This window comes from Carex rostrata, chromosome 2 (assembly GCF_964058835.1).
Source record: "Carex rostrata chromosome 2, lpCarRost1.2, whole genome shotgun sequence".
Lineage (NCBI taxonomy): Eukaryota > Viridiplantae > Streptophyta > Magnoliopsida > Poales > Cyperaceae > Carex > Carex rostrata.
Window position 1 is genome coordinate 1,200,506 of NC_135919.1, and position 27,487 is coordinate 1,227,992.

At 36.5% G+C, this 27,487-nt stretch overlaps 1 protein-coding gene and 1 pseudogene across 2 annotated transcripts; one reads left to right on the forward strand and one right to left on the reverse strand.

The window, feature by feature from the left end:
* The first annotated feature begins 308 nt into the window (after positions 1-308).
* On the forward strand, positions 309-11,460 carry LOC144567922 (tRNA ligase 1-like). Its single transcript, XM_078318123.1, has 27 exons — positions 309-443; positions 800-1,181; positions 1,258-1,308; positions 1,402-1,484; positions 1,572-1,671; positions 1,925-2,003; positions 2,213-2,336; positions 3,006-3,112; positions 4,050-4,178; positions 4,532-4,596; positions 4,845-5,012; positions 5,605-5,753; positions 6,068-6,099; positions 6,235-6,416; positions 6,603-6,682; positions 7,094-7,159; positions 7,654-7,937; positions 8,558-8,665; positions 8,745-8,845; positions 8,927-8,987; positions 9,097-9,173; positions 9,640-9,711; positions 9,810-9,886; positions 10,062-10,142; positions 10,357-10,459; positions 10,760-10,897; positions 11,043-11,460. Exons 1-27 carry the CDS (start codon positions 361-363, stop codon positions 11,433-11,435), a joined length of 3,375 nt encoding a protein of 1,124 aa, XP_078174249.1. The 5' UTR covers positions 309-360; the 3' UTR covers positions 11,436-11,460.
* A 7,306-nt stretch (positions 11,461-18,766) lies between these two features.
* On the reverse strand, positions 18,767-20,929 carry LOC144567931 (putative cinnamyl alcohol dehydrogenase 1; annotated as a pseudogene). Its single transcript, XR_013515562.1, has 5 exons — positions 20,769-20,929; positions 20,516-20,629; positions 19,493-20,009; positions 19,256-19,406; positions 18,767-19,160 (listed from the first exon to the last, which is right to left on the reverse strand). The product of XR_013515562.1 is annotated as a putative cinnamyl alcohol dehydrogenase 1 (transcript).
* Positions 20,930-27,487: the final 6,558 nt, after the last annotated feature.

The following is a 27,487-nucleotide window of genomic DNA, read 5'->3' on the forward strand; positions in this document are numbered from 1 at the left end:
ATTCTCATGGGCTTTACCAGATTTGGGGGCCCGTGGGCCGTGGTGAGTGGCAACATGCTCACATTTTAAAAGTGGGTTTTTTTACATATTTGCCAACTTGGGTAATCTCCGTGGTTAAATTTTTTGTTAAAATTCATTGAATTGCTCTACTTTTTACTGGGGCTGTTCTCATGCCATACATATATAACAAGGGCCTGGCCTGGCAATGGATTTTAAATTTTAATGAGAGCCTGGATGTAGCCCGTCGGGCCTTCAATTGAAAAACACAAAAACAAAAAAAAAAACTTCTCTTTCACGCCCCCACGGTGTATTGGAGAGCAAGTAATCTCACCTCCTCCTTACCCTGGTTTTGTTCCATATATGCACGTGCCTGGTAAGAAATCCACGATGACAAGCCCGTTGTCGACTAAGAACTTGGCTACATCTTTGAGCGCAACATGCAGGTAGATCCACTATTTTGGTTACCATACCAGAACAATACCAGTACTCATTTACCAATTTGGAAACAAGATTGAAAATTTCATTCATGGAGACCTCATCAGGCTTTTATAATAAAAACAAGAAAATTTACAACACTCGGTTTGTAAAGACCAAAGGAATTAATGCTTCTTCTTCTAAGCGTGTAAGCATGCATGGTTAATGAATGAATAAGTATATATATTGGGCTCTAACTATACGATCGAAAATATCTAGGTATCAAACTAGGTGTGTCAGGTGACTACTAGTTTAAACTATTAATTCTTTTATGTAGTTCATGTATACTAAGAATTCCATCTCAATTACTTAAATTAATTGGCAGGGAAAGCAAAACCGTTAGTGGATGGGAAAAGCACGAAGAAGCAGCACCAACCGTTTCACACCCATCCACCTCTGATCAAATAACAGAAAGGCTATCTCAAATCAGTCTGTCAGAAGCCTCCACTCAACCGTCAACCCCCTTTACTGGTACCACTCCAAAAAGGGGTAAGGAAATATGGGTGCCAAAAGTTGGGTATGCGTCTAGTGCCTCGACTGTAGCTGTGGAGAGAGAAAATGAGACCAACATGGATCCCAGTAGACTGATTGAGCTGTTTAAAGGGCCACTTGGGGCTGGTTTCAATGAAGATGCGAATACATTTGCACGTGCGCAAGTCAGAGCCACGTTCTACCCCAAGTTTGAGAATGAGAAATCAGATCAAGAGGTATGTGTATATTATTACCTGATTAGGAGGTACTGGAATCATTGAAGAGAAAACTAATTTGCAATTTTTTATCCAGATCCGAACAAGAATGATTGAGATGGTTTCACAAGGCCTGGCTACAGTAGAGGTACCTTTGTGCATTATTGTATTACTGTTTTGTTGATGACATCACTTATCTACATATTATGATACCATGAAATTTGTTAATTTTTACTAACAGGTGTCACTCAAGCACTCTGGATCGCTTTTTATGTATGCGGGTCACGAGGGTGGTGCCTATGCCAAGAATAGCTTTGGAAATAAGTTAGCAAGTCACTATATCTTTTTCTTAACTTTTTATACCTTTTGTCTCATCTTACTGAGAAGATTTCTTTCTTTTTTTGGGTGTAGATACACTGCTGTTGGAGTGTTTGTATTAGGCCGCATGTTTCGTATGGCTTGGGGCAAAGAGGCACCAAGAATGCAAGCAGAGTTTAACGATTTCTTAGAGGTACCATACTACCATAATCTTTTTAAGTAGCTTTTGTGCAGGTGTGATTTATTCTATGTTTTTTTTTCATATATCAATATCTATAGTTTGATTGAAATCCAAAAAAAAAATACTTTGGTTTCTGTATGCATTGGATCAGCCAGTGCAGTACCATTCCAGTTGTTAGGATATTTTCTGGTATTAGGATACTTCTAACCAAGGTTTGTCTTATGGACTGAGTTTTTTTTTTTTTTTTTTTTTTAATATGTGCTAGAAAAACCGCATGTCCATTTCAATGGAGCTGGTCACTGCTGTACTTGGCGATCATGGTCAAAGACCAAAGGATGACTATGGTATGCAGATTTGCTTCATTTTTCGCCACCACAAGTTTAGACCTAAACTAGAGCTAATTAAATGTACACAAGCATTAAAATTAACATTCTTATAGATTACTTCTCCCTACCTTGTGCTACCAAATCGCTCTTTGGAAGCAAGTGCTGTATATACTCTGTTTATGACATCTCCATTTTTTTTTTTTCATTTTTTTTTTTACTTATTGCAGTTGTGGTGACAGCAGTGACTGAGCTGGGGGTTGGCAAGCCCAAGTTTTACTCAACACCCAAGTTAATTGCTTTCTGTAGGAAATGGCGCCTGCCCACAAACCATGTTTGGTTGTTATCTACAAGGTACCTGATAATTTCTGCACGATTTATATTATCCGACAACTATAGTCCTGATAATGGTAGGGATAATTGCTCGTATCCCATCAAAACTTCTTATATTTCTTATTTTCCTATAAAAACTTTAAAAAAGCTTATTTCCCCATCAAATCAGATAACATTCATATCATTCAGAAATTAAATTTCCAGTTTATCTTTCTCTCCAAAATGCATAGGAAAAAAAAAATGCTCCAGCTTAAATAAGGAAAAAAGTACATTGCTAAGTCGTTGAGAATGAATTGAGCTTCGTTGCTTTAGTTTTTGGTTCAAATTTGTGAGAGTGAGGTTAAAGTGAAAATTATACTTGAAATTGACGAGTTAAATGAACTTTAATTAAGATTTAGTCTAATCTAATTAAATGAAGAAGTGGAGAAATATGAATGTGTTTAGCTTCTATCGGGGAAAAGTGCGACGGGGCTTTGGACTGGGAAATAATATATAATGAATGTTTAATAAGTTACCGGGTATGATCCAGCTTAGTGCATTGTTGGTAACTTTCTTCCAGTCAAATGTACCATAGTAGTATAGATTACCACTAGGGGACTCTTAAATTCTTGTGTAAGCCTTTATTTCACTAAACTCAAATTACTAATTGATGTCTTGTTATTGCTTGCACCATTTGTCAAACTTCAAAAGGAAATCTACAACTGCACTTTTTGCTGCCTATGATGCACTATGTGAGGAAGGGACTGCAACAACAGTTTGCAAAGCTCTTGATGAAGTGGCGGATATATCTATACCTGGTAAAAGAAATGGCGTCTTTTAATATGAAAATGATATATTGACAACCAACTTAGTTTGATAAATGTGAGAACCGTCCAATTGAACTTATATTTGGTGCAATTTGAATTGCTTGGCGAAAAGTAAAATGTTAATTGAACTTATATCGATTGACGACCAATTGATTTTCAGTACACCAAAAATTTATATGTTGCCTATCAAAACTATTATAGAAGTAGAACTTGTCTCTTGTTTAAATTTTTTTGGCTAAGCATTGTTTCGGTTGATGCGGTTGTCAAATTTAGTTTATTGTCAATATAACTATTCTTTTAAACATTTATTTGGTTAACTGACTTAATCGAGTCTATCTTGTAAAGTACTTTGTGCAAGCACTGGTAGTGGTAAATTGGTAACAAAATAGAAAGAGAAACCCTATTTGAAACCAAAACTTTCGAGAACTCGGTTAATTTTTCAGTGGAAGAGATGACCTCGAATCGAAAGAATAATAGACTTTTGGTGAAAGACGACGAGATAAAGAACAGATGGAAATAATACTTTGACAAGTTGTTCAATGGAGAGAATGAGAGCACCGCAATTGAGCTGGATGACTCTTTTGATGACACTAATATACAATTTGTTCGGAGAATTCAAGAGGGTACTAGAGCTGACTTCACCTCGTGGGAGCCCTGCCTTGACTGTGCACATCAAAGATTCTCTAAATCTTGCTGTTTTGCATGATTTTGTGGGGGCAGTACACCCCCCCCCCCCGGGCGTATTGCCTTGCCCATACACTCTTCTTTGCCAATCAAATGATTGCTCTTTTGTGAATGTAATCTTGTGTTTGGTCAAAGATGATTCCTTCTTGTTCAGTGTCAACATTTACTAGGAAACATATAAGAAAGAATTAATTAGCTCACGCAATTTTTTTTCTTTTAATGTTTATTTTGTTTTCTGTTGTAGGTTCATTGGATCACATAGAAGTGCAAGGTGAGATATTGGAAGGTTTAGTTGCACGTATTGTAGGTCATGACAGCTCCATACAAATGAAGGATGTGTTGAAAGAGTTTCCACCACCACCTTTGGATGGAGGTAATACTTCTGTAAATTTAATATCTCCTTCCACATAGTTTTTCTTGTCCTCTTTTTTATTTGTTGCTAGGAATCAGTAAGACAAGACATTACAACAAGAATTATTTTTATTTGTCCTACAACTCCTTTATATCTTTCTGAGTGTTGGTTAACATTATTTATTCTTAAAGCTTGGTGCTAGCTGATGCTTTCGTACAGTTGAATTTTTTCTAGCTCTCTATTGTAATTTTCTTTTTTTGCTCTTTTCACACTTAAAGAGGAGTCAGCGAAAATAAGATAACATTATGCATATTTGAAGCTCAGTGATTTGTATTTAATATGCTTTACTCATTCTTAGCTTACTATTTGTCTAGTTGATGAGGATTTGGGCCCATGTTTGCGTGATTTGTGGGCAGCTAACAGATCAGATGAAAAGGAGGTAGTGTTTTGGCCATTTTTTTTTTTTTAATCTTTGAAGTTTCATGTTTAGTTTTGACCCTAGGATCAGAGTTCAGCTCAGTAATACCTTAACTGGCTTATTTGTTTGTTTATATTCCAAACTTCAGTTAAATAATAGGAAAAATCGAATTCAAATCATACCTTAACTGGTTTGAATTTCTCATAATATGGTATTGCGATATCTGTATTTCTGCAATACAATACATGCTTTGACCTCCTATTCTGCAGCAAATAAAGGCACTTTTGGATGCCGTTGGGACTTCAATGTGTCCCACGCAATCTGATTGGTTCGGAGTTGGTGACTTTGGTGCCAGTCAATTCCGCAATGTTGATCCCTCGGTCCTTACCAAATTTCTTCATGTCTATCCCTCTGACTATTCCACCATGAAACTACAGGTACTGTGAACATTGTGAATTTATAAAGAGTAGGGTTCAAATATCTCATCCGTGTCTCATATCCTTATCTCCGTTTTTAAAGTCCAAATAGTTAATCCGAACCGCTCAACATGATCTCCAAATTATAATGTGCTTGGAGACCAAATTTTATATTATTCAGAAACTTTTTACTAATTTTTTTATAGGTACAATATCACTGTTTTCAGAAGATTCTGGACCATCCAAAAGCAGGGATTTTGTACCTATCTAAAAAAAATAGTAAAAAATTTCCGAATAATATAAAATTTAGTCTCCAAGCACATTTCAATATGGAGATCATGTTGAGCGGTTCAGATCGATTGTTTAGACTTTGAAAATGGAGATAAGGATGTGAGGTACGAATGACACATGAAAGACACAAGACAGTTGAACCCAGCAGAAAAGAATTAAAAAAAAAAGGTCGTACGAAAACAAAACAGCAACTCACCGGACCGGATTTGGTGCCTTTTTATAAAAGATTAGGCACATAAAAAGTTCCAGATTGATACCGATGACAGCTGGAAATTTTTTTATATAAGCCTGCCATAGTACTAATAATGCCAAACTGGAACAGGAGCTGATTAGGTTGATACCGAAAAGATGCCCGGAGTGTTACACTAATTTCCATAAAATTGATGCCTTGTCGAAGAATGACCTCTACTGTAAGATGGTTATCCATGTCCATAGAGATTCTGTTTTCTGCCGATACCAGCAAGAGATGAGGTATGTTGATGTGTTGTCCTGCTAATTTTACTTGAATAAATCACTTTGCCTAAGATATCCCTAAATAATAGATCAGAGGTCCTAATTGGTACCAGTATGTCTTGGTTAATACTTGCTATTTCGGTTGCAGTGGGAATATTTGTTTACTTATGATTTTTCTCCTGTTATTGTTGCCTAGTTGCTAACTAAATGATTTTTTGAGAGTTCATGTAGAACTGTTTAATAACTTAAAAGAGAGTTTCCATTGTTTGAACTTATTTATTCATTAACATTTTAATTTTACTAACATCTTTATTTCATGTTGTATATTGCAGGAAGAAAAAAGGATTGTGGCCATTGTACAGAGGTGTGCTCTCCTTATCTTTCCCCTCTCATTTGTTTGCAGTTTCATTCAGTGTATAAAAATTCCTGGCTCCTTCCACTGGTATATTTGACATCTGGTTTAAGTTTATGCATTTGTTTTTGTTTTCTCTTGTACTAGGCTTCTTTGTTGATGTAAACTTGTTCAAAGTGAACAAAGAGAAAGCTGAAGAGCTCATTAAAGAAAGTGATTCGCTGCTGAAGGACATGACCATTGTGTCAGAGTCTAATAACTCTGATAGAACTGGTCTAGCGGATGAGGATGCAAACTTGATGGTTAAGTTAAAATTTCTGACTTACAAAGTAAGTCATTGCTCCTTTTTATCTCAAGCTTTGCTGGTTATAGTTTATTTTTTTAGGGTGTGTGTGTGTGTGGGTGCGAGGGGGGGGGGGGGGGGGGGGATGGTTTGTGCAGGCAGACTCAGCCACAGAATTTATTTTTACTCAGAGCATTGCTTGTAACCTTTTTTTTCATGCTTACAACTGCAGATACGTACATTTTTAATCCGAAATGGTTTGTCAATACTCTTAAAAGATGGTCCCTCTAAATACAGAACTTATTACCTCAGGTTTGCTTCTGAACATAATGGATGCTGCACTAGCGTTTACTAATATTGGGTGTGGATTCTGGTTTCCTAATTACCTGCATCTCTCTGAATTTGTATTAGTATGGTACCATTATTGGTACTCAATGGACTGCAGTATAGTCCTTGCCATTTCCTTTTACTTTTTTCTTTGTTCTTTGGGGGTTTATTGCACAAATGAATGCAGAACAAGATTTGTTTAGCAAATTTGGGTCATTAGGATGCTGCACAATTTAAGATTTAATCGAGGCATAATTACACGCTTAAAGAATAGTTCCAGACTTGGTTGAACAGTTGAGGATTAATTGCTACTCAATTTCTTAATTGACTTCTGCAGGCATAATTTTGAGTATTTTTGGTGAGGTTTTTTATATATATATTCCATTGTTCTTATAGCCAGATGCATAATTGGGGAACATCACAAAAAAAGCAACGAGAACTTAGTAAAATGTTGGACGAATGGTAAATTCAATTCTTATTCTACTATCTTTTTTCTATTCTTAATTATTTTATTGCATTTGTATTGTTAGTGTTTTGGTTTCTACATCTTTTCCGCTACCTTTTGTTATCGGTAAGTATTATAGTTCCTCTTCAAGCATACTTTTGTGTTTGTCAGCTACTGGTATATACTGTAATTTTAGTAAATTGTAGCTACTGGTATATACTATGGTTTAGTATTGGATCTGGCGAACCCCTCAGAAGATATGAAAGAAATATAGTAAAATTCCCCAATTTGTTTAGGTACAGCTTGTACTGAAGAACGGTAGAACCTTTACCGGCTTTATGGTTTTCCTAGGTTTTTACTGACTAGAAGATATACCAGTTAAAATGCTCATTAATATTTTCATGGGTTTTATAGTGCATATGTTACGTATGATACAAGAACACAAGACTTATCTTACATGAACTGATTCTGAAAGTTAACTGTTTGTACTTTTTCGTTTGTATTTTTTCAGGGCTACATATATTACCAGAAAGTATAGTGACAAGCAACTCTCAGAATCCATTTATCTCACTGAGGCTGAGCCTTTCCTGGAGCAATACGCCAAGCGAAGTCCCGAGAATCAGGCCCTAATTGGAGCTGCCGGCAACCTTGTCAGTTCAGAGATTTTCCTTGCTCTCATTGAAGGAGACAGAGATGAAGAGGGCAATCTCCAGCGTGACCAGGGGCCCGGCCCCAGTACTCCTAAAACCCCCGACTCTGTCACTAAAGATCAAGGCCTTGTTGTGTTCTTCCCTGGTACAATTTATTCATTATGATTCACTTTATTTATGAGTGAGGCTGTGGTAATATGCATATTACGGATCGACCTGTGCCATGGACTTGTATTTCTATTTTCAAAGTTTGAACAGTCGATCCGAACTGGTAAACACGATCTCCATATGAAAACGTACTTGAAGACCGAATTTTTTTTTTACAATTGCCAAAACTAAAAAAAAAAGGATTTTGTTGTATTGTATTGGCATACTCCAACTATCGAAAATCAGTATCATTTGCATATTGTGTTTTGGTGTTTCAGCCTGAGGTCTGCTAGTTTTACTTGTGTGCTTTTTGTAAAGTTCATTCTAAGAAACTGAATTGTAATATGTCAAATATTCACAACAAATAAGTAAGCATATGCATGCAGAAGCACAAAAAAGGAAGGGCACAGCAAAGCACTGTGCAAAAGAGGATGCTAATAAGTGAAACCAATCGATAAAAGAAACAAAAGTTTAGTTTTGTGCATGTACAGTATGGTTTATTCCTACTGTGCAATTACTTATTAAGAAATCAGATTTTATACATCAGTTCCGTTTCTTTTGTATGCTAGATAACTTTTATACGATTCTAGAATGTTTTTATGATGATTTATCTTTTAGGTATACCTGGATGTGGTAAGTCAGCTCTGTGCAAAGAAATTATGAGCACTCCTGGTGGCCTCGGTGATAACCGCCCTATGCATAGCTTTATGGGAGATCTAACTAAAGGCTTGAATTTGACACTGCTGTATTTTTTTTTTTTCTTTGGTTTAACTTTCTGATTCCGTAAAAATAAATGATTTTGTAGGAAGAAAATATTGGCCTTTGATTTCTGATCAGCTGAAGAAGAAACCAAACACAATTACTGTTGCTGACAAGAATGTACCTAATTTGAAAGTGTGGGGACAGGTGATATATTTTTCCTTTCTCGAGGCATTTGTTTTGTAGGATATCTGATTCCTCTTTGACAAATTTTCAATTGTTTTTCAGATTGAAGACATGACTCAGAGGTTTAAGGTTACAGCTGTCCCTGTTGTTCCAGAATCTGAAGGTATTCTATGTTGCATCAGTTGCTCCATATTTCATATTTAAATTCTAAAATAAAAAAGTATTTTAACTAGTCCAAGATAATTGTATTTTTTTTTTTTCCTTATATGTAGGGACTGACACGAATCCCTTTTCTCTCGATACACTGGCTGTTTTCATATACCGTGTACTTCAGCGAGCTAACCATCCGGTAAGTCTTATATAACCCGGATTTCTATACTGCAGGTGTAATAATCCACAAATCTCCAATGCTTCTTTGCTTCCCTTCTTTGCAAAATACGACCTAAATGTACCAAAAGAGGAAGTCCTCATGTGGTAGTGAAGTTGTTGTATCTTTAATTATTTGTCACAAAATGGTTAGTTTAGGAGTATTTTATTTTCAGTTTATTCGCTTTTTCTTTACTTATTTTTATTCAAAATGATTCAATTATATTGAATCTCTTTTGTAACATTTTTTTTATAATAGGTTTCATTTCAAAACCTATTACTTTATCCTAAAATCAATATAGCAAATAATGACCTGATTGTTAACAACAACAACAACTAAGCCTTTAGTCCCAAACAAGTTGGGGTAGCCTTTAGTCCCAACCTGATCACTAATTTTCCTAAAAAAAAATTATTTGTTTTGTGATGCTTCTTCTTTTCTGATGTTAAAGGGAAAACTTGATGCGAGTTCTAAGAATCCTGGTTATGTTCTTCTGATGTTTTACCACCTTTATGATGGCAAGGCAAGAAAGAGAATTTCTTTTTATTCTTGTTCTATTACATTTTGCTTAATTTTTATTTACTATAGCTTTAACTAAGCTGTATATCTGATTTATTCCAGAGCCGAAGGAATTTTGATGGTGAACTATACAAGCGTTTTGGGTCATTTGTGAAAATGCCTGTATTGAAGCCTGACAGGTACAATTTATTTTTCTCTCTTTTAGATACTGCTGTTTTCAAACTATTTAACTGAAGCCTTTTCATTATCTTCATTATTACTATAATCACCACTATTTTTATATTTCTAACACGGCAGGGGGAAGAACTCCCTAGTACTGTATTGATTAATTAAAGCCCTCTTAACTGAATCTAGGGACCCACTGCCTGATGCAGTTAAGTCTATTTTGGAAGAAGGGATCAGTCTTTTCAGGCTTCATCAAAACAAGCATGGAAGGTACACCTTATCTTCTTAAAACTGATTCTGGTAAATCAAGCGTTCACAGCCTTGTCGTACTCGCAACTGTACCTATGTGATCCCTATGAAATGATTTACTGATACTTGTTTACTTGTTTTATTAACGGCTCTATCTGAACGAGTTACGGGCGCACAACTAAATTATATAATTGTGCATTGTACTTTCTAATTTGGTAAACTTTGTATACTTTAGAACGGAGCCTTTTAAAGGGACATATGCAAGGGAGTGGGCTCAATGGGAGAGTAAACTACGAAAAATAATGACTGACAATACTGATTACATTAACTCGATTCAGGTATAAATCTCTATGTCTGGTTGCCACTGTTTGGATTTGTTAAGGTGAGTCGGTGAAATGCCCATTGACAATTTTCATTAGAAAAGGAAAATTTTACAATTAAGTTGTGCAGTACATCGAGTTAGGTAGGTCCCCTCTAGCAGTTGTGGTACCAGTTCTGAATTTCAAGGGCAGTACTGCCACAAAATTCTGTCACTGTTTGGAGTTGCAAACTTCTGATTTGTTTTACCAGTAACTGACCCCTTTTATCTTGTGCAAAATTTGGAACTCTATTCACCTGTTACACTCTTGATCTGCCAGGTACCATTTGAAGGGGCAGTAAGTAGTGTGATGGAGCAGTTAAAAAAGGTAGCAAAAGGAGAGCACAGAAGGTTTGACAACATCATTTTTGCAGCTGTTACATTACCAGTTGGAGAGATGGTCAACCTCTTGGAAAAGGTCATTATTTTTTTTTTTCTTTTAGGTATTTTTATTAAGTGTAGAAAGAGTAGATCCATTTTCAAAGCATATCCAATATGCTGCTTTTTGGAGAATCATTTTTTGTAACATGTATTAAGCCATGATATATATTTTTTTTTCTTAGTTGGCTGAGGCAGATCCAAGTGTTAAGAAGTTGTTCAATGAGAAGGAAATGCAGAGCAACCTCAAAAGTGGCCATGTAACTCTGGCTCATAAGAGGAGCCATGGTGTAGCAGCTGTTGCCAGTTATGGTATCCATCTCCACCAAAAAGTCCCTGTGGAGTTGACTGCATTACTCTTCTGTGAAAAGATGGCTGCTCTGGAGGCACAGGTGGGCTCTGTAAATGGTGAGAAGGTGATCTCAATGAATGATTGGTCACATGCCACCATTTGGACTGCACAAAATGTACAGCCTAAAGAGGCAAATACACTCCCTCAGTTAGTGTCAGAAGGAAAGGCAACTCGGTTAGTTATTGACCCGCCTTTTACTACATATGGAGTGTTGGATTTCTATTGATATTTATTTCTATAAAATTACTAATGTATTGAATTTTGACTTTTTGAAATTTAATCTCTTATTCAGTTCAACCGAACAAAACGGTTGGTTCAGTTTTAATTCGGTTGGTTCAGTTTGGTTTTTAAAAACAAAAAAAAATTTGGGAGTGTTTTTTTTATCTTTTATTCCAATTAAATTCTGTATAATTTCTTGCCCGTTGTGTGCACACGTATTAATATTAAAGTTTTGTATCAAGTGTTCTAAGGATATAAAAACCACAATGACATTTGCCATTGAAATTATGGTAACTAGGCTGTTTGACATCTTAAAAATTTGAATCCAATCCTTATTAGATAGGACAGAAATCTGCTGCGATTCCAAAGAATCAAAGAGACCCTGCTTCTTTTTCAAATCCAACTGTTCATCTGTTTTGAGATTCGTGCATTCCAAAAAATTAATGGTTGGATTTGGAAAAGCATTTTTGGGCTCGGCTCAGAATCCTTTGTAGACGACTCGGCTCGGCTCAGTCTGTAGAAATTGTGAAAATTGTGCTATAACTTATTATTAGTGAGTCTACTCGGCTCAGCTCTGAAAGTCACAAGTCAATATTTTCAGCTTAATGGCTTTTTACATATTTGTCAACTTGGGTAATCTCCGTGGTTAAAATTTAAAAATTTACTAAATTATTTTACTAATTTGTAGAATTAGATCACTATTTCGCTACAAATATTATAGGAATCTACTTACAACATTTAAAAGTTACAACATATTACACAACTTAGTTTTGCAATTTTTAAAGTTCAAACAGTCAATATAAACCGTATAACATATAATCTGTACTAACATGTGTTTGATTATCAAATTTTATATTTTTTTTTTCTATTTATTAAGTATTTTATAAAAATGTTGTTTTTCAGTGGTCCAGAATTATCTAAAAGTAGCAGTTTTGTAAAATACTTAATAAATAATAAAAAAATTCATAAAAATGTAAAATTTGATCTTCACGCACATTTTAATAAAGATTACATGTTGAACGGTTCGGATTGACTATTTGAACTTTAAAAACCGTAAAACTAAGTTGTAGCAAGATGTTGTAACTTTCAAATGTTGTAATTGGACCCCTCCACCTCCTTAACTATTTTTACTACATGTTTTTAATTAATTTTTTTATCTAAAATTAACGGCCATTAATTAATGCAATTATGGCTTTTTACAAGTTTGTTCTTTAAGAATTGTCTTATTTTATTATTTTGATAGAATTTGAGTGAGTTAACAGAATTCTTTTTCAAAAATTCAAGAACCAATCCTTGCAAATTTAATTTGAGAATGAATTTCATGCAAATAAAGTTAAAAGATCAATAAATAAAAAGTTGTGGAATAATTTGTTCATACACCTACGTACTCTTTGGAATATAATCAGTATGTGTCCATTAATTATCCATGCTTGTCATTATGTTACAATATTGGATCGAGCAGGAATTATTTTTTTGAGTAAAGGTTGACTCCAACTATTTATATCTTTATAATACAACAAAGGATTTCTTTCATCTGAGTTTTGAAATCATGACCTTATTTTTTATAGAGATCAGTGTATCTTTGCCACTAAATCAAAAGCTAATTTTTGATTGAGCAGTAATTATATAACCGTAATATATTGTTATTTATAGAGAAAAGGTAACGTCCCCCCATGTCCAGTCCCCGTAAAATCCCCGCAGCTATTTTATCCACTCTCTTATCCACTATCTAACAGAATTCTAACGGTACGGATACGACCTTTTATAAACTTCTGATCCCATCTCTTCATTTAAAAAAACCGATTAGAAAAGGCTGAAAAAGAAAAAAAAAAAACGAAGGACTGCTCCGATCAACCTCCCCACGGCGAGATCTTCGCGCCGCCGCCGTGTTCGCACCGGAGGCTCCAGCGCAGATCACCTCCGTGGCCTCCGTTCCGATCTCTCTCTCCTTCCTCTACAAATTTAGCGATCTCCCTCTCCTCGCTCGCGCCGCCGTTGCCGTGTTCGCACTGGAGGCTCCAGCGCAGATCACCTCCGTCGCCTCCACTCCGATCTCTCTCTCCTTCCTCTACAGATTTAGCGATCTCCCTCTCCTCACTCGCGCCGCCGCCGCCTTCCCACCGGAGGCACCAATACCAGCACAGAGGCACACATGTAAATTTGCTTTTTAATGAAATATGAACGACTTGTAAAATAGGAGATGTTTTATATGTTAATTGTGTCTATTTGTGGAATGCTTGTAGCACGGTAATTAATTTTTTTCATATTTTGTTTATTTTCTTTTGTATTTGTTTGTTGCCTTACTGTTGCAATATATCTAATTTGCTTCATGAATTAATGCCAAAGGAAATGTGTGGGTTTCATTTCATAAAACTATCTAAATCTTTGTAAATTAATTTATTGTGGGGGGATGAGTGGACTGAGGGATTTTTGTTTTGTCTCTACTGGAGAGGTGCTTGAGTCCTTAATTTACTGGTAAAATTTACCTAAATCCTTGAAAATTAATATGGCAGTTGTGAACAACAACATCAGAGCTCAGATTTACACCATCAGCTCCTTCAATGACCAAGATGGCTGAGCTGACTGGTCATATCTCCCGTGTTCATGGCTCAGGTATATACACTTTTGCAATTTTTACTTGCATTTATATACTTAATTATTTGTTATATTTAATTTTAGCCTACTGCTCATTCTAGATCATTTATTCATAAGTTTGTTGGGTGTGTAATTGAAAATCTGTAAATATGGTTGTGAGTTGTATCAAGTATTTTCATAGTTTAAATTGCATATCACCTCTTAAGTTGGCCTTCCTTCAAACAATTTTTTTGCCAAGATTTATATTACAAGATATTTGATTAATTGAAATCAGGCTTGTCAGAATTCATTGGCAATTGTGCAAGTTTCAAGGCAACTACTGGTCAAAACATCTGTTGATCATGAAAGAGGACAATCAGGTACCTATTAGTAACTAATTTGCTAATTAGTCTTTTTATTTTTTGCATTTTTATTAAGATCTTGACACTGACAAGGTCTCTCTCTCAGTTCTCGCTTGGTTTATAGTATCAAGTACAAATGTTTACAGAATTATGTGAAGAAGTTTACATATACTTTGACTTGTTACTGAGCTCTTGAGTAAAGCATAATACTTTGTATTTATTTGATCTGAGGGTATAAAAAGATCATATCAAATACAATGATGGTATTATGTCAGGATTACGACTTCCTACTTGCTAACCTTAGAGGCTCAGTTTGGTACCTTTAGGCCATTTTTTTTTCTTTTGCGATGGAATTATTAAAACCTAGCAAATGTTAGAAGGTTTCAGACCTTAATTTATTTTAAATTGTTTCTGGTGACACTTGTACTTTACTGGTAAGAGTCAGCATTGCACATTCTGTTTTTTCTGTTTTCATTTGTAGAATCCTTATAGGACAAATAAACAAAACACTTACAAAAGAGCCAAAGCTGCTTTACACCTGACAGGTGAATGTTTTGCAGTAGACTATGTCTATGGGCCTAATATGCTCAAATCTTATATTGTTAGAAATACCAAATGCTTCAAAAATTTACATAGCATAAGAAAGTTACTGTTTCATTTGCTCAAAATGGGAGTTAAAAGTACCCATATCAAAATTTCTCAAGTGCTCCAGAGCATTTCGTTAACTCAACTAATATGTTTGTAGATTTTAAAATATCATTACTAGAAAAGGGAAAAGTTGTCAACAAAATGGTGTATATACTTTTTGATCAAATTGAAATGGATCTAACAGTTGGTGTAGTTTGCATTCTTGAAAAAAGTTGGACTTTGATTTATAATTCAAGAAAATAAAAATTTCAGCTGTGTTTTGAAATGCAGCTGGTTAGAAATTTACTATTTAAAATGTTTACTCTTCGATTGAGGAAGCATGAGAAATTGAAGAAGCTGGATCAACCAGAGTACATCACAAAAGCCCAAGGCACTGTAAATAACAAAGAGGGATGGACTGGTTCATTCAATTGCGATCAGGTAGTTAAAATCAGTGGCTTAATAGTGCTTATTAGTCACAAAATTCTCTTTTTAACAGTATATGGCATGCAATTAGTGCCATGTTATTGGGTCATGAGACGCTAAAAGGAATTGATTAAGGTTTTTGAGACCTTTGTAAACATGTGCAGTTTTTCTTATCAGTGAATGCATATCATTTGACTGTGACCTTGTCAGTACATTTTGCATAACCTTTGTAAACATGTGAAGCCCGATAAGATGTACTACAAGAATTATGGTTAAGGGGCTGATTGGCAACCCTTATTATTGCACTAAATTATGAAGTTGTGATGGAGTATATAGAGTAGACTCAGGTGTTCTTAAGCTCACCAAGTCGTCTTTTATACTAAACTCATTGGTTTTTTGTCCTTTTTATGATTTGTTATAATCTTTATTGTTGGTTGGATGACAGCTCTTGCAGGGAGTCTATTTCCAGTGATGGATAGTTCTTCTTCCAACTTCTCTGATTATATGACTCTCTTTTCTCGAGTTGTACCAATGAGTTTTCCTTTAATAATCTCAACCTGAGCTGATTGTTATAATTTAAGGTTTATATAGCACAAAGCTTCTCAATTGTTAGTTGTATTATTTTTCCTTTTTCAGGGCTCAGACACATACACTATAGGCAATCTGTACATTGAGCCAGCATTTATCTCTAACAGGTCTCTCTATTACATTCAACCATCCTGCCTTTCTAATTCTTCAAGCAAAGCTACAATCAATTACCAAGGGGTGTCCTTTACTATAGGTCTGGTTGTACTCTTTTTGTTATAATTCTTTGGTTTACCAAATAACCTTTTTTTCATCTATTTTGCTTAAACTAAATTATATTACTTTTGTGTTGCTTAGTCTTCTGTAGAGATTTGAGAGGATAGAAGGATTGAAATAGTTATAGTATGTTTTCTTTTATTTGTTTGTATTATGAAGCTAAATGCTTTCTGTTGTACTTTATTAATTGTGTGTACTTTCTTATTGTGTTTTTGCTTGATTATAGATAGAACTCTGATATTCATTGGCTTGTTGTTTAATTGAGGGTATATTATCATTTCAAGGCAGTTTATTTCAAAATTTAAAGAAAAAAGTTCGTTTTGTGCTGGTACAAACTCTCAATCCTGATGATATATGAAAAGAAGTGTTATGTATTAGATTTAGAGTGTTTAAATAAACAGTTTACAGTGTTATGCGATAAGGTTTAAAGAATTCAAAATAATTGGAAGTAGTATTTAGATGTAAAATAAAAAAATTGAATTTTTTTTACCTATTTATAGTATTCAATAAAACTGTCTAAAGAGTTATATGATAATGTTTATAGAATTAAAAAATATATATAATTGAATTTTTTTTACTGGTTTGTAGTATTTAACGAAAATGTTTACAGAGTTATGTGATAAGGTTTATAGAATTCAAAACAATTGGAAGTAGTATCTAGATGCAATTTAAAAAAAAAACACAAATTTGAATGTTTTTTATCACTTTAACCACTTTAACTACTTTAACCACTTTTAGTTGTTTTGTACTCACTCTACATGATATGTGCTCAACCTCTGCCTTGATTCGCCTCATATTACTAGTTTTATGTTTTGTACTCCACAGAAATGAGAATGTTTTATGTTGACAGGATTCGTTGAATTAGTTTATAGGATTTAGTATTGAAGTTTACCGAATTTGCTCCATTAGTTTACAGGATCTTTGAAAATATCTGGGGGATTTTTGGAGGACTGGAGTTGGGGGATCTTTGAAAGGTAACGTCCCCCGAGCTATAGTCCTCCGAAAATCCCCGTGTATAAAAACCTTCCCTTTTTAGCTTAGTTCTGACGTGCTTTCAACTGCAATAATTCCAAGTACAATATGTATGTTGACAGGATATTATGTGTATGTTTACAGGATACTATGTGTATGTTCACAGGATAATATGTGTATGTTCACATGATAATATGTGTGTATGTTTACAGGATACTATGTGTATCTAGAAGGAGATTTGAAAAAAAAAATTTGGAAAAAAAAAATTTGAATTCTTTTTTACACTTTTAAAAAATAAAATTTGAAAAATAAAAGAAAATATTGAAAAAATTTAAAAATTGAATTTTTTTTTACCGGTTTATAGGATTAAATGAAACTATTTACATAGTTATGTAGTAAGGTTTACAGAATTCAAAATAATTAAAAGTAATATCTAGAATAAACAAAAAAATTTGAAAAGAAATTTTGAAAGAAAATTCCGAATAAAAATTTTGAAAATAAATTTTGGAAAATAAAAATTCCGAATAAAAAGTTCGAATATAAATTTTTGAAAAAAAAAATTTGAAACAAAAAATTTGAAACAAAAAATTTGAAAAAAAAATTTGAAAAAAAAATTTGAAAAAAAAATTTGAGAAAAAAAATCGAATATTTTTAAAATATTTTTGTTTACAAAGTTTTAATGTAGTCATGGTTAGTTTTTAGTTTTGAAAAGCTGTTAGAGATCTTCTAGATGTGGTCCTGGTTAAAGGTTTAAAAGTGGTCCCAAACAAAGTAGTTAAAGTGGTTAAAGTGGTGGTTAAAGTGGTAGTTAAAGTGAAAATTAAAGTGGAAGTTATTGGGACCACACAGAATTGAAAGTTTTATGTTGACAGGATTTGTTGAATTAGTTTATAGGATTTAGTATTGATGTTTACAGGATTTAGTATTGATGTTTACAGAATTAGTTGGGGGATTTTTGGGGGACTGGAGTTGGGGGACTGTTAGCTGCTTCCTTATTTATAAGGGTCTGTCTATAGTACAACACATATTTTTTTTAGAAAGCTGTCAATTTCACCAATTCGTCAAATTTAATGCCGTTATGTTTGAAAAAGTTATTAAACAACAACAATAAATAAATATACCAACTTTCTTTGTTTTCATCTCTTCCAACTATAATATGTGAGAATGGAGCACCCTTTTTAAAAAAAAAAAAAAAAAAAAGAACACCATTTTTCTTATCTAAATAGCTCAAAATCTATCACACAGCTTCAATTACTTCTTTCTTTTATATCAATATAATATATTAGAATGATTCATTTCTTTTATATCAATATAATATATTAGAACGATTCAGATGTAATTGAAACCGTGTGATGAATTTTAAATGATTCAGATGAAATATGAATAGATTTGAATCCAAGAGACCATGATTCACACCATCATCATAAATGAAGAATATAATTGGAAAAAAAATTACAAGCAATCCTCAATTTCTCATTTTGTAAACCACTTCTCATTATTTTCGGTCATTTAAAAAAAAAAATTCAATTAGCAAGTATGCACTGACACAATAATTTTGTACATAACCACACTGCTCTTACAAACTAGAAAACATGGCTTCATATATTTGATATGAAAACAGAAAATACATTATCCGTCGATAATCCTCTCAAATTATTTCAAACATAACACAATTACATTGTCCACAAATAAAATAGTGTAAAATGTAAAACAAAAAAAGGGACTTGTAAAAATAATAGAAAAAAAAAACCTCCTTTGCAACTTGTACCTAATTAGTTGAGAGAATTAGCAATATCTATAACGAAACGGTGTTTAGCATCACTCTTTGTGAGCCTCTCAAGAGCTTCATTTATATACTCTATACTAATTATCTCTACATCTGGATAAACTTTATTTTTTTGCACAAAATTCAATCATCTCTTCCCTGTCCTTTGTACCACCCGTTACGCTTCCGGCAATGCACCGCGAACCTACAAAAGCGTAGTTAGTTATGAGATTGAATTTAGTTAAAGAATTTAAAGCAAAATCTCTTGATACTTAGCAGAAATGAGGATTCAATACTAACCAAAATTTAGAAGAAAGGGACTGATTTTGATCTCACTAGGGAACCCCACAAGAACCATAATTCCATCGAATTTTAGCAACGAAAGGTACCGATCAAACGGGTGATCTCCTGATGCTGTGTCGATTATATAATCCAGAGATTTTGCAGCAGACTGTAACATAATTAAATGCTTATTTCTACTATATGTTTACTATATAATGATAACCAGAAAAAATGTGAGAATATAAATGCTCATACCGCCATCTGATCCTTGTCCTTTGAAATTATAAACTTATCAGCTCCAAGGAGATTAATTGCTTTGTTTCTCTTCGATTCGCTTGTACTGATAACAGTAACTTTTAAACCGAACGCCTTCCCGAATTTCACAGCCATATGACCCAACCCACCTAACCCGACTACGCCCAGAGATTTACCAGGCTTGTTCATGTTGTGTTTCATCATGGGGGTGTAAACGGTAATTCCCGCACATAGTAATGGTGCCGCCTTCTCTAATGGATATCCATCTGGTATTTTGTGACAGTACCTTTCATGTACCACTATATGAGTGGAGTAACCGCCTTTTGTGATCGTACCATCCTTATCAATACCATTGAAAGTTCGAATTGCGCCTTCGTCACAATAAATCTCTCTACGCACATTACAATAGTCGCAATTTCTGCATGAATCAACGTAGGTACCTACTCCCACATGGTCTCCTACTTTAAATGTGGCCACATCAGATCCAACTGCGGTGACAACCCCCACAATTTCATGCCTATAACAAGAAACCAAAAAATTTTAATTAGCACCCCAGTAATTTGAAATTAAACAACTACCACCCTAAAACTCTAAAATTCAAAAGTTACCACCCACGCACCTTTGGATGCACACCAAACTTGTTTGATGCGCACCTTGGGGAAGGGCACCAAACCTAGCTGAGTAGCTGGTGCGCACCATGATGAAGGGCACCCATTTGGTGCTCTAGCTAGAGAAGAGAACAAATTTTTTCAGGGTGCACCCCCAACTGGGGCACCAGTTGGTGCCCTTTATCAAGGTGCGCACCAGTTAGATTTTGTGCGCATCTTCGGAATGCGTGGGTGATAACTTTTAAATTCTATAATTTTGGATGGTGGTGGTTCAATTTCAAATTATTAGAGTGCTAACTAAAAGAATTTCAGAACAAGAAGGGATAAAAGTAAGACCAACTATATGTACATAAAAAGCACAAAAATGAAGGTTTTATTTAATTTTTGAGTGGCAACAAAATGAAGGAAAACTTACCCAGGCACTAATGGATATTTTGAATCACCTATTTTATTTCGGGTCCAACTGACATCAGCATAGCAAACTCCGCAATACAATATCTTTAGTGATACATCAGCACTGAGGGGTTCCCTGTTTGTTTCAATATGAAATATAAGACCAAGCACAAATATTTAAATATCCAACTCTAATACAAAAAGGGAATACATAATTCTGAAATTTGAATATGAAATTTTGGGGAAAAAAATCAATCGAGAAATTGGGAAGATACCTTCGATCGAATTTGTAGGGAGAAAGCGTGCCTGAAGGATCTCTTGCAGCCCATCCGAGACAATTTCCTGTTTCAACTGCGCTCTCCATTAATTGCTTGTATTTATTTCTCTTGGTTGTTGTGAACTTAATAGAAATATACAGAAATGTTGTTAATTTTTGGTCTGAGTTCTCCTCCGACTTGATTTATAGTGATAGACAAGGAGGGGAGAAGGAGAATGCCTCCCTGATTTGACAAGTAGACATGCGATGAAATTAGCCATTAGCTCATCAAACAAATTAATGAGAGATCGAGAAACAATGGTACCATTAACATTAAAATAGTTTGTTAATAAATGTGGAGAAGGGATATTATGTTTGATGCTATCAAAAGTAGGAGTATGTGCATAAAAACTTACCATTTTATAAGTTTATTTTTATGTCAATTAATAATTTAAAAAATCAACGTTTAAAAATTATCCACAGTTGCAAGCTTTTGTTTTTTTTTTTTTGTTTTTTTTTTTTTTTTTTTTTTTTTTTGTCATTTAAAGCCCGTAGGCACCTAGCATTACAACAGATTTCATCCAGAACTACCTATGGAACATATTTAGAACTAAACATATCATATCTAGAAATTAAAACTGGGAAATGTATGGCCGACATAGTCCCATCCATTTACCCTTCCTTCTTTTGCCAAATTGTCAGCCAAATCATTCTGGCTTCTCTGAATATGGACACACGAGAAGGATTTATGTTCCTGCAGCAAATACCAGACTTCAAGGATCTCTTCGAAAGCATTCCATTCTGCATTAATCGGTGGTTGAGAGCTTGAGCAGATGTTAACCAATTCCAAACAGTCAGAATGAAACGAGCCCACCTCAATGCCCAAGCCTATAGCAGTCAGAACAGAGTCTTTCAGTGCTAAAGCTTCGACTTGCAACGGACAACAACCTACCACTGCCTTGGACTTGTATAAAATCATCTCTTCTTTGTACCATATCACCACTCCAATTCCCCCATGCCAGCCATTTACCCACGAGCCATCAGAAAAACAGTTATACTCATTCTGAATTTCTGTCAGCACCACAGCCCGTGAACCTCTATTTATCACCCCACCAGATCCACGAGTTGCTCCAATATTTGACTCCCTAGTGATCAGTGACAAGTATTTGAAAAAAAGATGAAGGTCTAGTTGCTTGCTCGAATATGCTCGGTCATTTCTACACCTCCATAATGCCCAAACTGAATTAACATATTCTGACCACTGCTCCTCGTCTAACTTCTCCGCTATTTCCAGTAAAGCATCTTCAAAATTCTCACTTAACTCGTCTGTTCTCAAACCCAGGGGGCTCGCAAGAAAACATGCTCTCGAAAAAGGGCATAAATGGACAAGGTGAATCACTGTTTCATCCTGGGCTCCACATGTGGCGCATGTTGGATTATGGGTAGAAAACCTTCTATGCAGGATAGAAGCCAGAGGAAGTGCTCTATGCAACAGCTTCCACAAAAAAAGTCTGAGTCTTGGTACTACATCCCCTTTGTGCCAAACCGTTCCCCATAATTTCTTAACTCTAGAAGGAATCATATCCCCTACTCCCTTCAATGTGTTGTAACCAGCTTTGACAGAGAACAACCCGTTGCTCGAATTTTTAAAAATCAAGCGGTCCGTAGCTGCCCCTGGGGCTGGCGGGTTCACATTTGCCATGATTTCTATGCAATTTGTGTACCCGAAAAATTGAATGAGCATCTCCACATCCCAAGTACCAGTGTGGGGGTCTAGCAAATCAATTATACGCAAATTTCTTTGTTCTTCACCATTCGGCCTGCACTCAAGAGAACCTGGAAACCAGGGTTGTGCAAAGGCATTACAGTAAACACCATTCCCCAACTTCCAAGTCACACATGGCTTAAGTGTTACCCTTAAACTCATCAAACTTTTCCAAAAGCCTGTGCAACGATAGTCTCTCTTACTATGCCATAAGTCACTCCTTGGCATATATTTCGCTTTGACTATCTTAGCCCACAAAGCTTCTGACCCCGCTGCTAGCCTCCAAAGGAATTTCATAAGAAGCGCTTCATTCATAACTTGGAGATCTCTTAAACCAAGCCCCCCTTCTTCCATTGGCAAGGTAATCTTATCCCAGGCTACATAGGCCATATATCTCTGCTTGTTCATCTTGCCCCAGAAAAATCGACGAATTATTGTTGTAATTTCACTCACCACAGCTTTTGGAATGTGAGATGTGGCCATGTAGTAGACAGGGAGTGACTGGAGCACAGATCGAATCAACACTAAGCGCCCTGCAGGAGAAAGCATATTGCTTTTCCACATTTGCAACTTGCTTGAAAACTTCTCAATTAAAAAATCATACGCTTGTCTGTTGGTTCTGATTGGTGCGCCTAAGTACGATGAACTGCTGTTGTTGTTCGGCACTCCCAAAAAAGAGGAGATAGCATCACAGTCTTCTTGCAAGGTGGTTGAGCTGAACCAAATGGAGCTTTTTTGTGGCCCCACCCGCTGCCCGGATACCTCCTCGAAAGACTGCAAGGTGTGCATGATTCGTTGCGCCTCTATCATGTTGGCCGCCCCAAATAACAACAAGTCATCTGCATACAAACAATTAGTTAGTGGTTCAGCAGAGGGAGCAATGCGTACCCCCCGCAGTTCCTTTGATTTCACCCGATAAGCTAGACTTCGAGATAACACATCCATCCCCAAGATAAACATGTACGGAGAGAGAGAGCACCCTTGCCTCAACCCACACTTCGGGCTAAAAAAACCATCACCTTTGCCATTCAAAACAATAGTAAATTGGGCGGAAGTAATGCAACTCATAATCCACTTTGCAAACCTAGATGGGAAATTCTAAAATTGGCATTAGAGATTCTAAAAACTCCCAATCCATCCGATCAAAAGCCTTTGACAAATCCATTTTGAGACAAAACTCCTTGTTTTTATAATTAGATAAACCAAAAGAATGAAGCACTTCTCTTAAAAGAATGACATTTTCCGATATCTCCCGACCCGGCAAGAAAGCGCTTTGAGCCCTTGATATGCACAACCCAATATATGGTTTCAACCTCAAGGTCAGAATCTTTGAGATTAATTTGTAAAGAACATTGCACACTGAAATGGGACGAAAATCAGTAACACTGACCGCTTCTTCCTTTTTCGGTATTAGCACCATATTTGACCGAGCTATGCACGATGGCATCTGACCTGATACAAAAAAATTTTGTACCTCACTCAAGACAGCAGGCCCGAAGTGCTGCCAGTTATCCTGGATAATGCCTGCACTGAAGCCGTCTGGTCCGACCGCCTTGTTAGGACCCAAAGACATGAGAGCCCGAAAGACTTCTTGCTCAGTTGGGACCGAGTCAAGAAATATATGTGCCTCAGATGGGATACCAGAGACATCAGAAAACATCTCTGGAGCATACACTTCGAAAATGGGTTTGGTTGTTACTTTCCTGTAGATCTCTTTGTAGTGGTTAAAGAAGAGTGTTCGGATCTCTCTTTCATCTGTAACCCAGTTTCCCTCCGCACTTATCAAAGCTCGTATCGAATTCCTGCGCTTTCTAGTCACTGCTGCTGCATGGAAAAATTTAGTATTGTTATCCCCAAATAACGCCCAGTTCAAACGAGCTCTCTGGTACCAATATTTTTCCTGCATTAAAAGGACTTTCTGATGCTCATCTTGCAACAACTTTTCCTTTTGCAAGCTTAAAACCGTGGGGACCTGACTATTGGAAGTTTTCATTTCCTCTTCAATTTTGCATAACATAGAATCAGGAGTTTGATATTTTCCTAACCAGGCTTTAACTTCCCCTTTGAACACCTTGCTGGTTCTGCTCCAGTCCGAATTCCCTAGGGAACCCGCCCTCTGACACACCTCCACAAACCCCTCCTTTAGGCCCCACCAGCTCTCACATCTAAATGAACTTTTGGATCTGATCGGTTTTGGCTTTGTGCGAATGAGAATCGGTAGATGATCACTATTGAAACGAGGCAAGTGGAACACTGCTGTTTCATGGTATATCATAGACCAAGAGACTGTGGCCAACGCCCTGTCCAACCTTTGCGAGATATTTGCACGGCCCCCTTGAATATTCGACCAAGTGAAAGCCGGACCATGATACCCAAGGTCTAGCACCCCCACACGCCGAATCCACTCTTTGAACTGTCTATTCGGGTTCCCTAGATCTTGAGACCCGCCAGCCTTTTCTTGCAATGATGTAATCGCATTAAAATCCCCGAAGAGACATGCATGCCCCCCGCACTCATCAATAAATTCCTCAACCTCCTCCCAAATTCTCATATTCTGACTTCTAGATGGGTCCCCATAAACAGCAACTAAGCCCCACGGCTCTTGACCATCCTTACTTACTACTTTTGCAAAAATATAAAACTTACTAGAACGACAAACACTAATATTTACATCATCACCCCATAGTAACCACAAACCTCCTGACCTTCCTTCAGACGAAACCCCAAAAAAATTACCCAAAGGCAACCCTGCAACCCTACCAACTGCTCTTTCCACACTACACCTTGTTTCAGAAATAAACGCCATGGTAGCCTTTGTGCAACGAAGGTATCTTTTTAACGTGTTTACTGTCGTGCCCCCGCTCCCCCGACAGTTCCACGATAGAATATTCATTGGGAACTCGCCGGCGAATTTGGCCTCGCCGGCCTGGGCCTTTTTGCTTGACGTGCCTCAAAGTGACTGTTTGGAGACTGGTTTTGAATATTCTGGTGAAGACTGTGCTGAGTATCATTCAGGCAGAAAGACCCCTCATTAGAGGCAGCCCCACCATCTCCCTCCTGCCTTGGGATCAGTGCCGAGTCAACCATCCAAGCACCTTTTTTCGAGCGCAGTAGTGCAGAGTTATTGAACCGACCCACATTTTCTGGCTTCAAGAGAATGGTGGTGAGTCTACTATGATCTGCACATGAAGCCATCTCATGCCCCATGCGGCCACAAAACTTGCATATTCTGGATATCTTCTCGTAATGACAATAAACAGTGATCTCGCTCGAATCCGGTAGATCCACCTTGAGTCTATCTGCCAATTCCTTCTTGATCGGCACCATAATTTTGATTTTCACAAACCGCCTTCCATTTACCATTCCTTCAATAGGGACAGAAACTGGTGTCCCGAGGGTCTGCCACACCGTTTGCATACCCTCCTCATTGAGCGAGTTGAGAGGTAAGTTAAAGAGTTGAACCCAGAGAGTGGCAGAACTGACCTGTTCTAAAGTCAGATCTTTTTCCGATGCAACACTGCTGAAAGCGACTAAGTCCCCTCTAAACGACCAAGGCCCCCCCAGGGACGCATGCTGCATATCCTCATCATTCATAAACTGCACCAAATAACAATTTCGCATCACCGGCCTGAACAATGTATTAGGATCAGCTTTCCAAGCCTTGACCATTGCCGATTGAAAGGAATTGTCCATAGTAGTGCGATTAGTGACAACCCTAGCCAACAAGCACATGCCCCAGTCAGTACTTGTTGTGCCGCTTCTTGCAATCGAGATCCTAGGCCCCATTCCTTCATTCGTACTGAGCCCCACAAACTTTTGAATAAATTCTTCATCTGAGTCATTGAAGGACGCCATTTGATTCTGTGAGGGAATTTGCTTAATTTTGAAGTGAGAAAAGGGGAAGAGACAATTTGTGTTAATGTTATGATGTGGAGCTGGACCAAGAATAGAGGGTTTAGTAGAGATAGCTTGACACAACCGTGACTGATTTACTTTTGTTACTGTGGTGTTACAGCAACTAATGTTTTGTGTATAAAATTGGTAAGGTTTGCCACAGATAATCTTTGATGAAGAATCTGCCTTGGATTGAGCATTCCCAAATTTTTGGAATTGAGGAGATTTAGTGGGGAGGCAATCCACATTAGGATTGGGTCTCAGTATTTTTTGGAAGGAGTAATCACGTGCATGATCTGTTTTGGGAATATAGCACCACTTATTTAGTAGGTGGAGAGAAAAAGGCATCCTGATATCCTGATTGGAAAGAGATCCACACCCCGGGGACAAGGGAGAAGAAAAAGCATGTTGAGGAATGTTCTGCTCCAGATTATCAGCACCGCTAGAATGCCATAGACCCGGTCTCTGAGCAGAGTTCTTACACCATGTAAGAGAGGTGCAGACCAAAGGCTCTACTCTCTTCTTTCTTGTTGGGTCAATGAATGGTTTGGGGTACCATTTAATCTTCAGGGCACATTTAGACAGAGGTAAGGCCAACTGGTGCGGAAAGCTTACTCTACTTCTCACTGGGCATGGAAGGTCTAGGCAGGAGCAAAAAGTCTCAATTTTTACACCTATGCACTTCAACAAGCAATTGGTGTGCATACACTGAAATTGAGCTAAAGTCCGGTTGGGCTCCCCATTCTTCACCGGGTGTGCAAAGAGAACATGATACTGTAACAAGTGGCAGTACCCAAGAAATAAGGATACTAATAGTATAAGGGTAAGAAGAATCAGGTTTAGGAGAAGAAGAGTTATAAGGTAATAAAGAGAAAGGGTGAGGAGTGCGCCTAGGAGGAGGGAGAGAGATAAGGTAGAGCATGGCCGGGAGAAAGGATGAGGAGAAGGAGAAGGGGAGGGGGGAGGGGGAGGAGGCAAGAGCAAGCTTTTGTTAACAATTAAAATAAGGACCCTGATAATTGTCCTTCCACTCTCATCTCCCATTATCCTCCCAATTTTATTTGTTCAATTTCGTTCAC

Excerpts from the sequence above, each read along its gene's own strand:
- LOC144567922 (XM_078318123.1), top strand. The coding sequence starts at position 361 with ATGCACGTGCCTGGTAAGAAATCCACGATGACAAGCCCGTTGTCGACT. Across the intron at positions 2,337-3,005 it reads GTTTGGTTGTTATCTACAAG|GAAATCTACAACTGCACTTT; the intron begins GTACCTGATAAT and ends AAACTTCAAAAG. Across the intron at positions 6,100-6,234 it reads ATTGTGGCCATTGTACAGAG|GCTTCTTTGTTGATGTAAAC; the intron begins GTGTGCTCTCCT and ends CTCTTGTACTAG.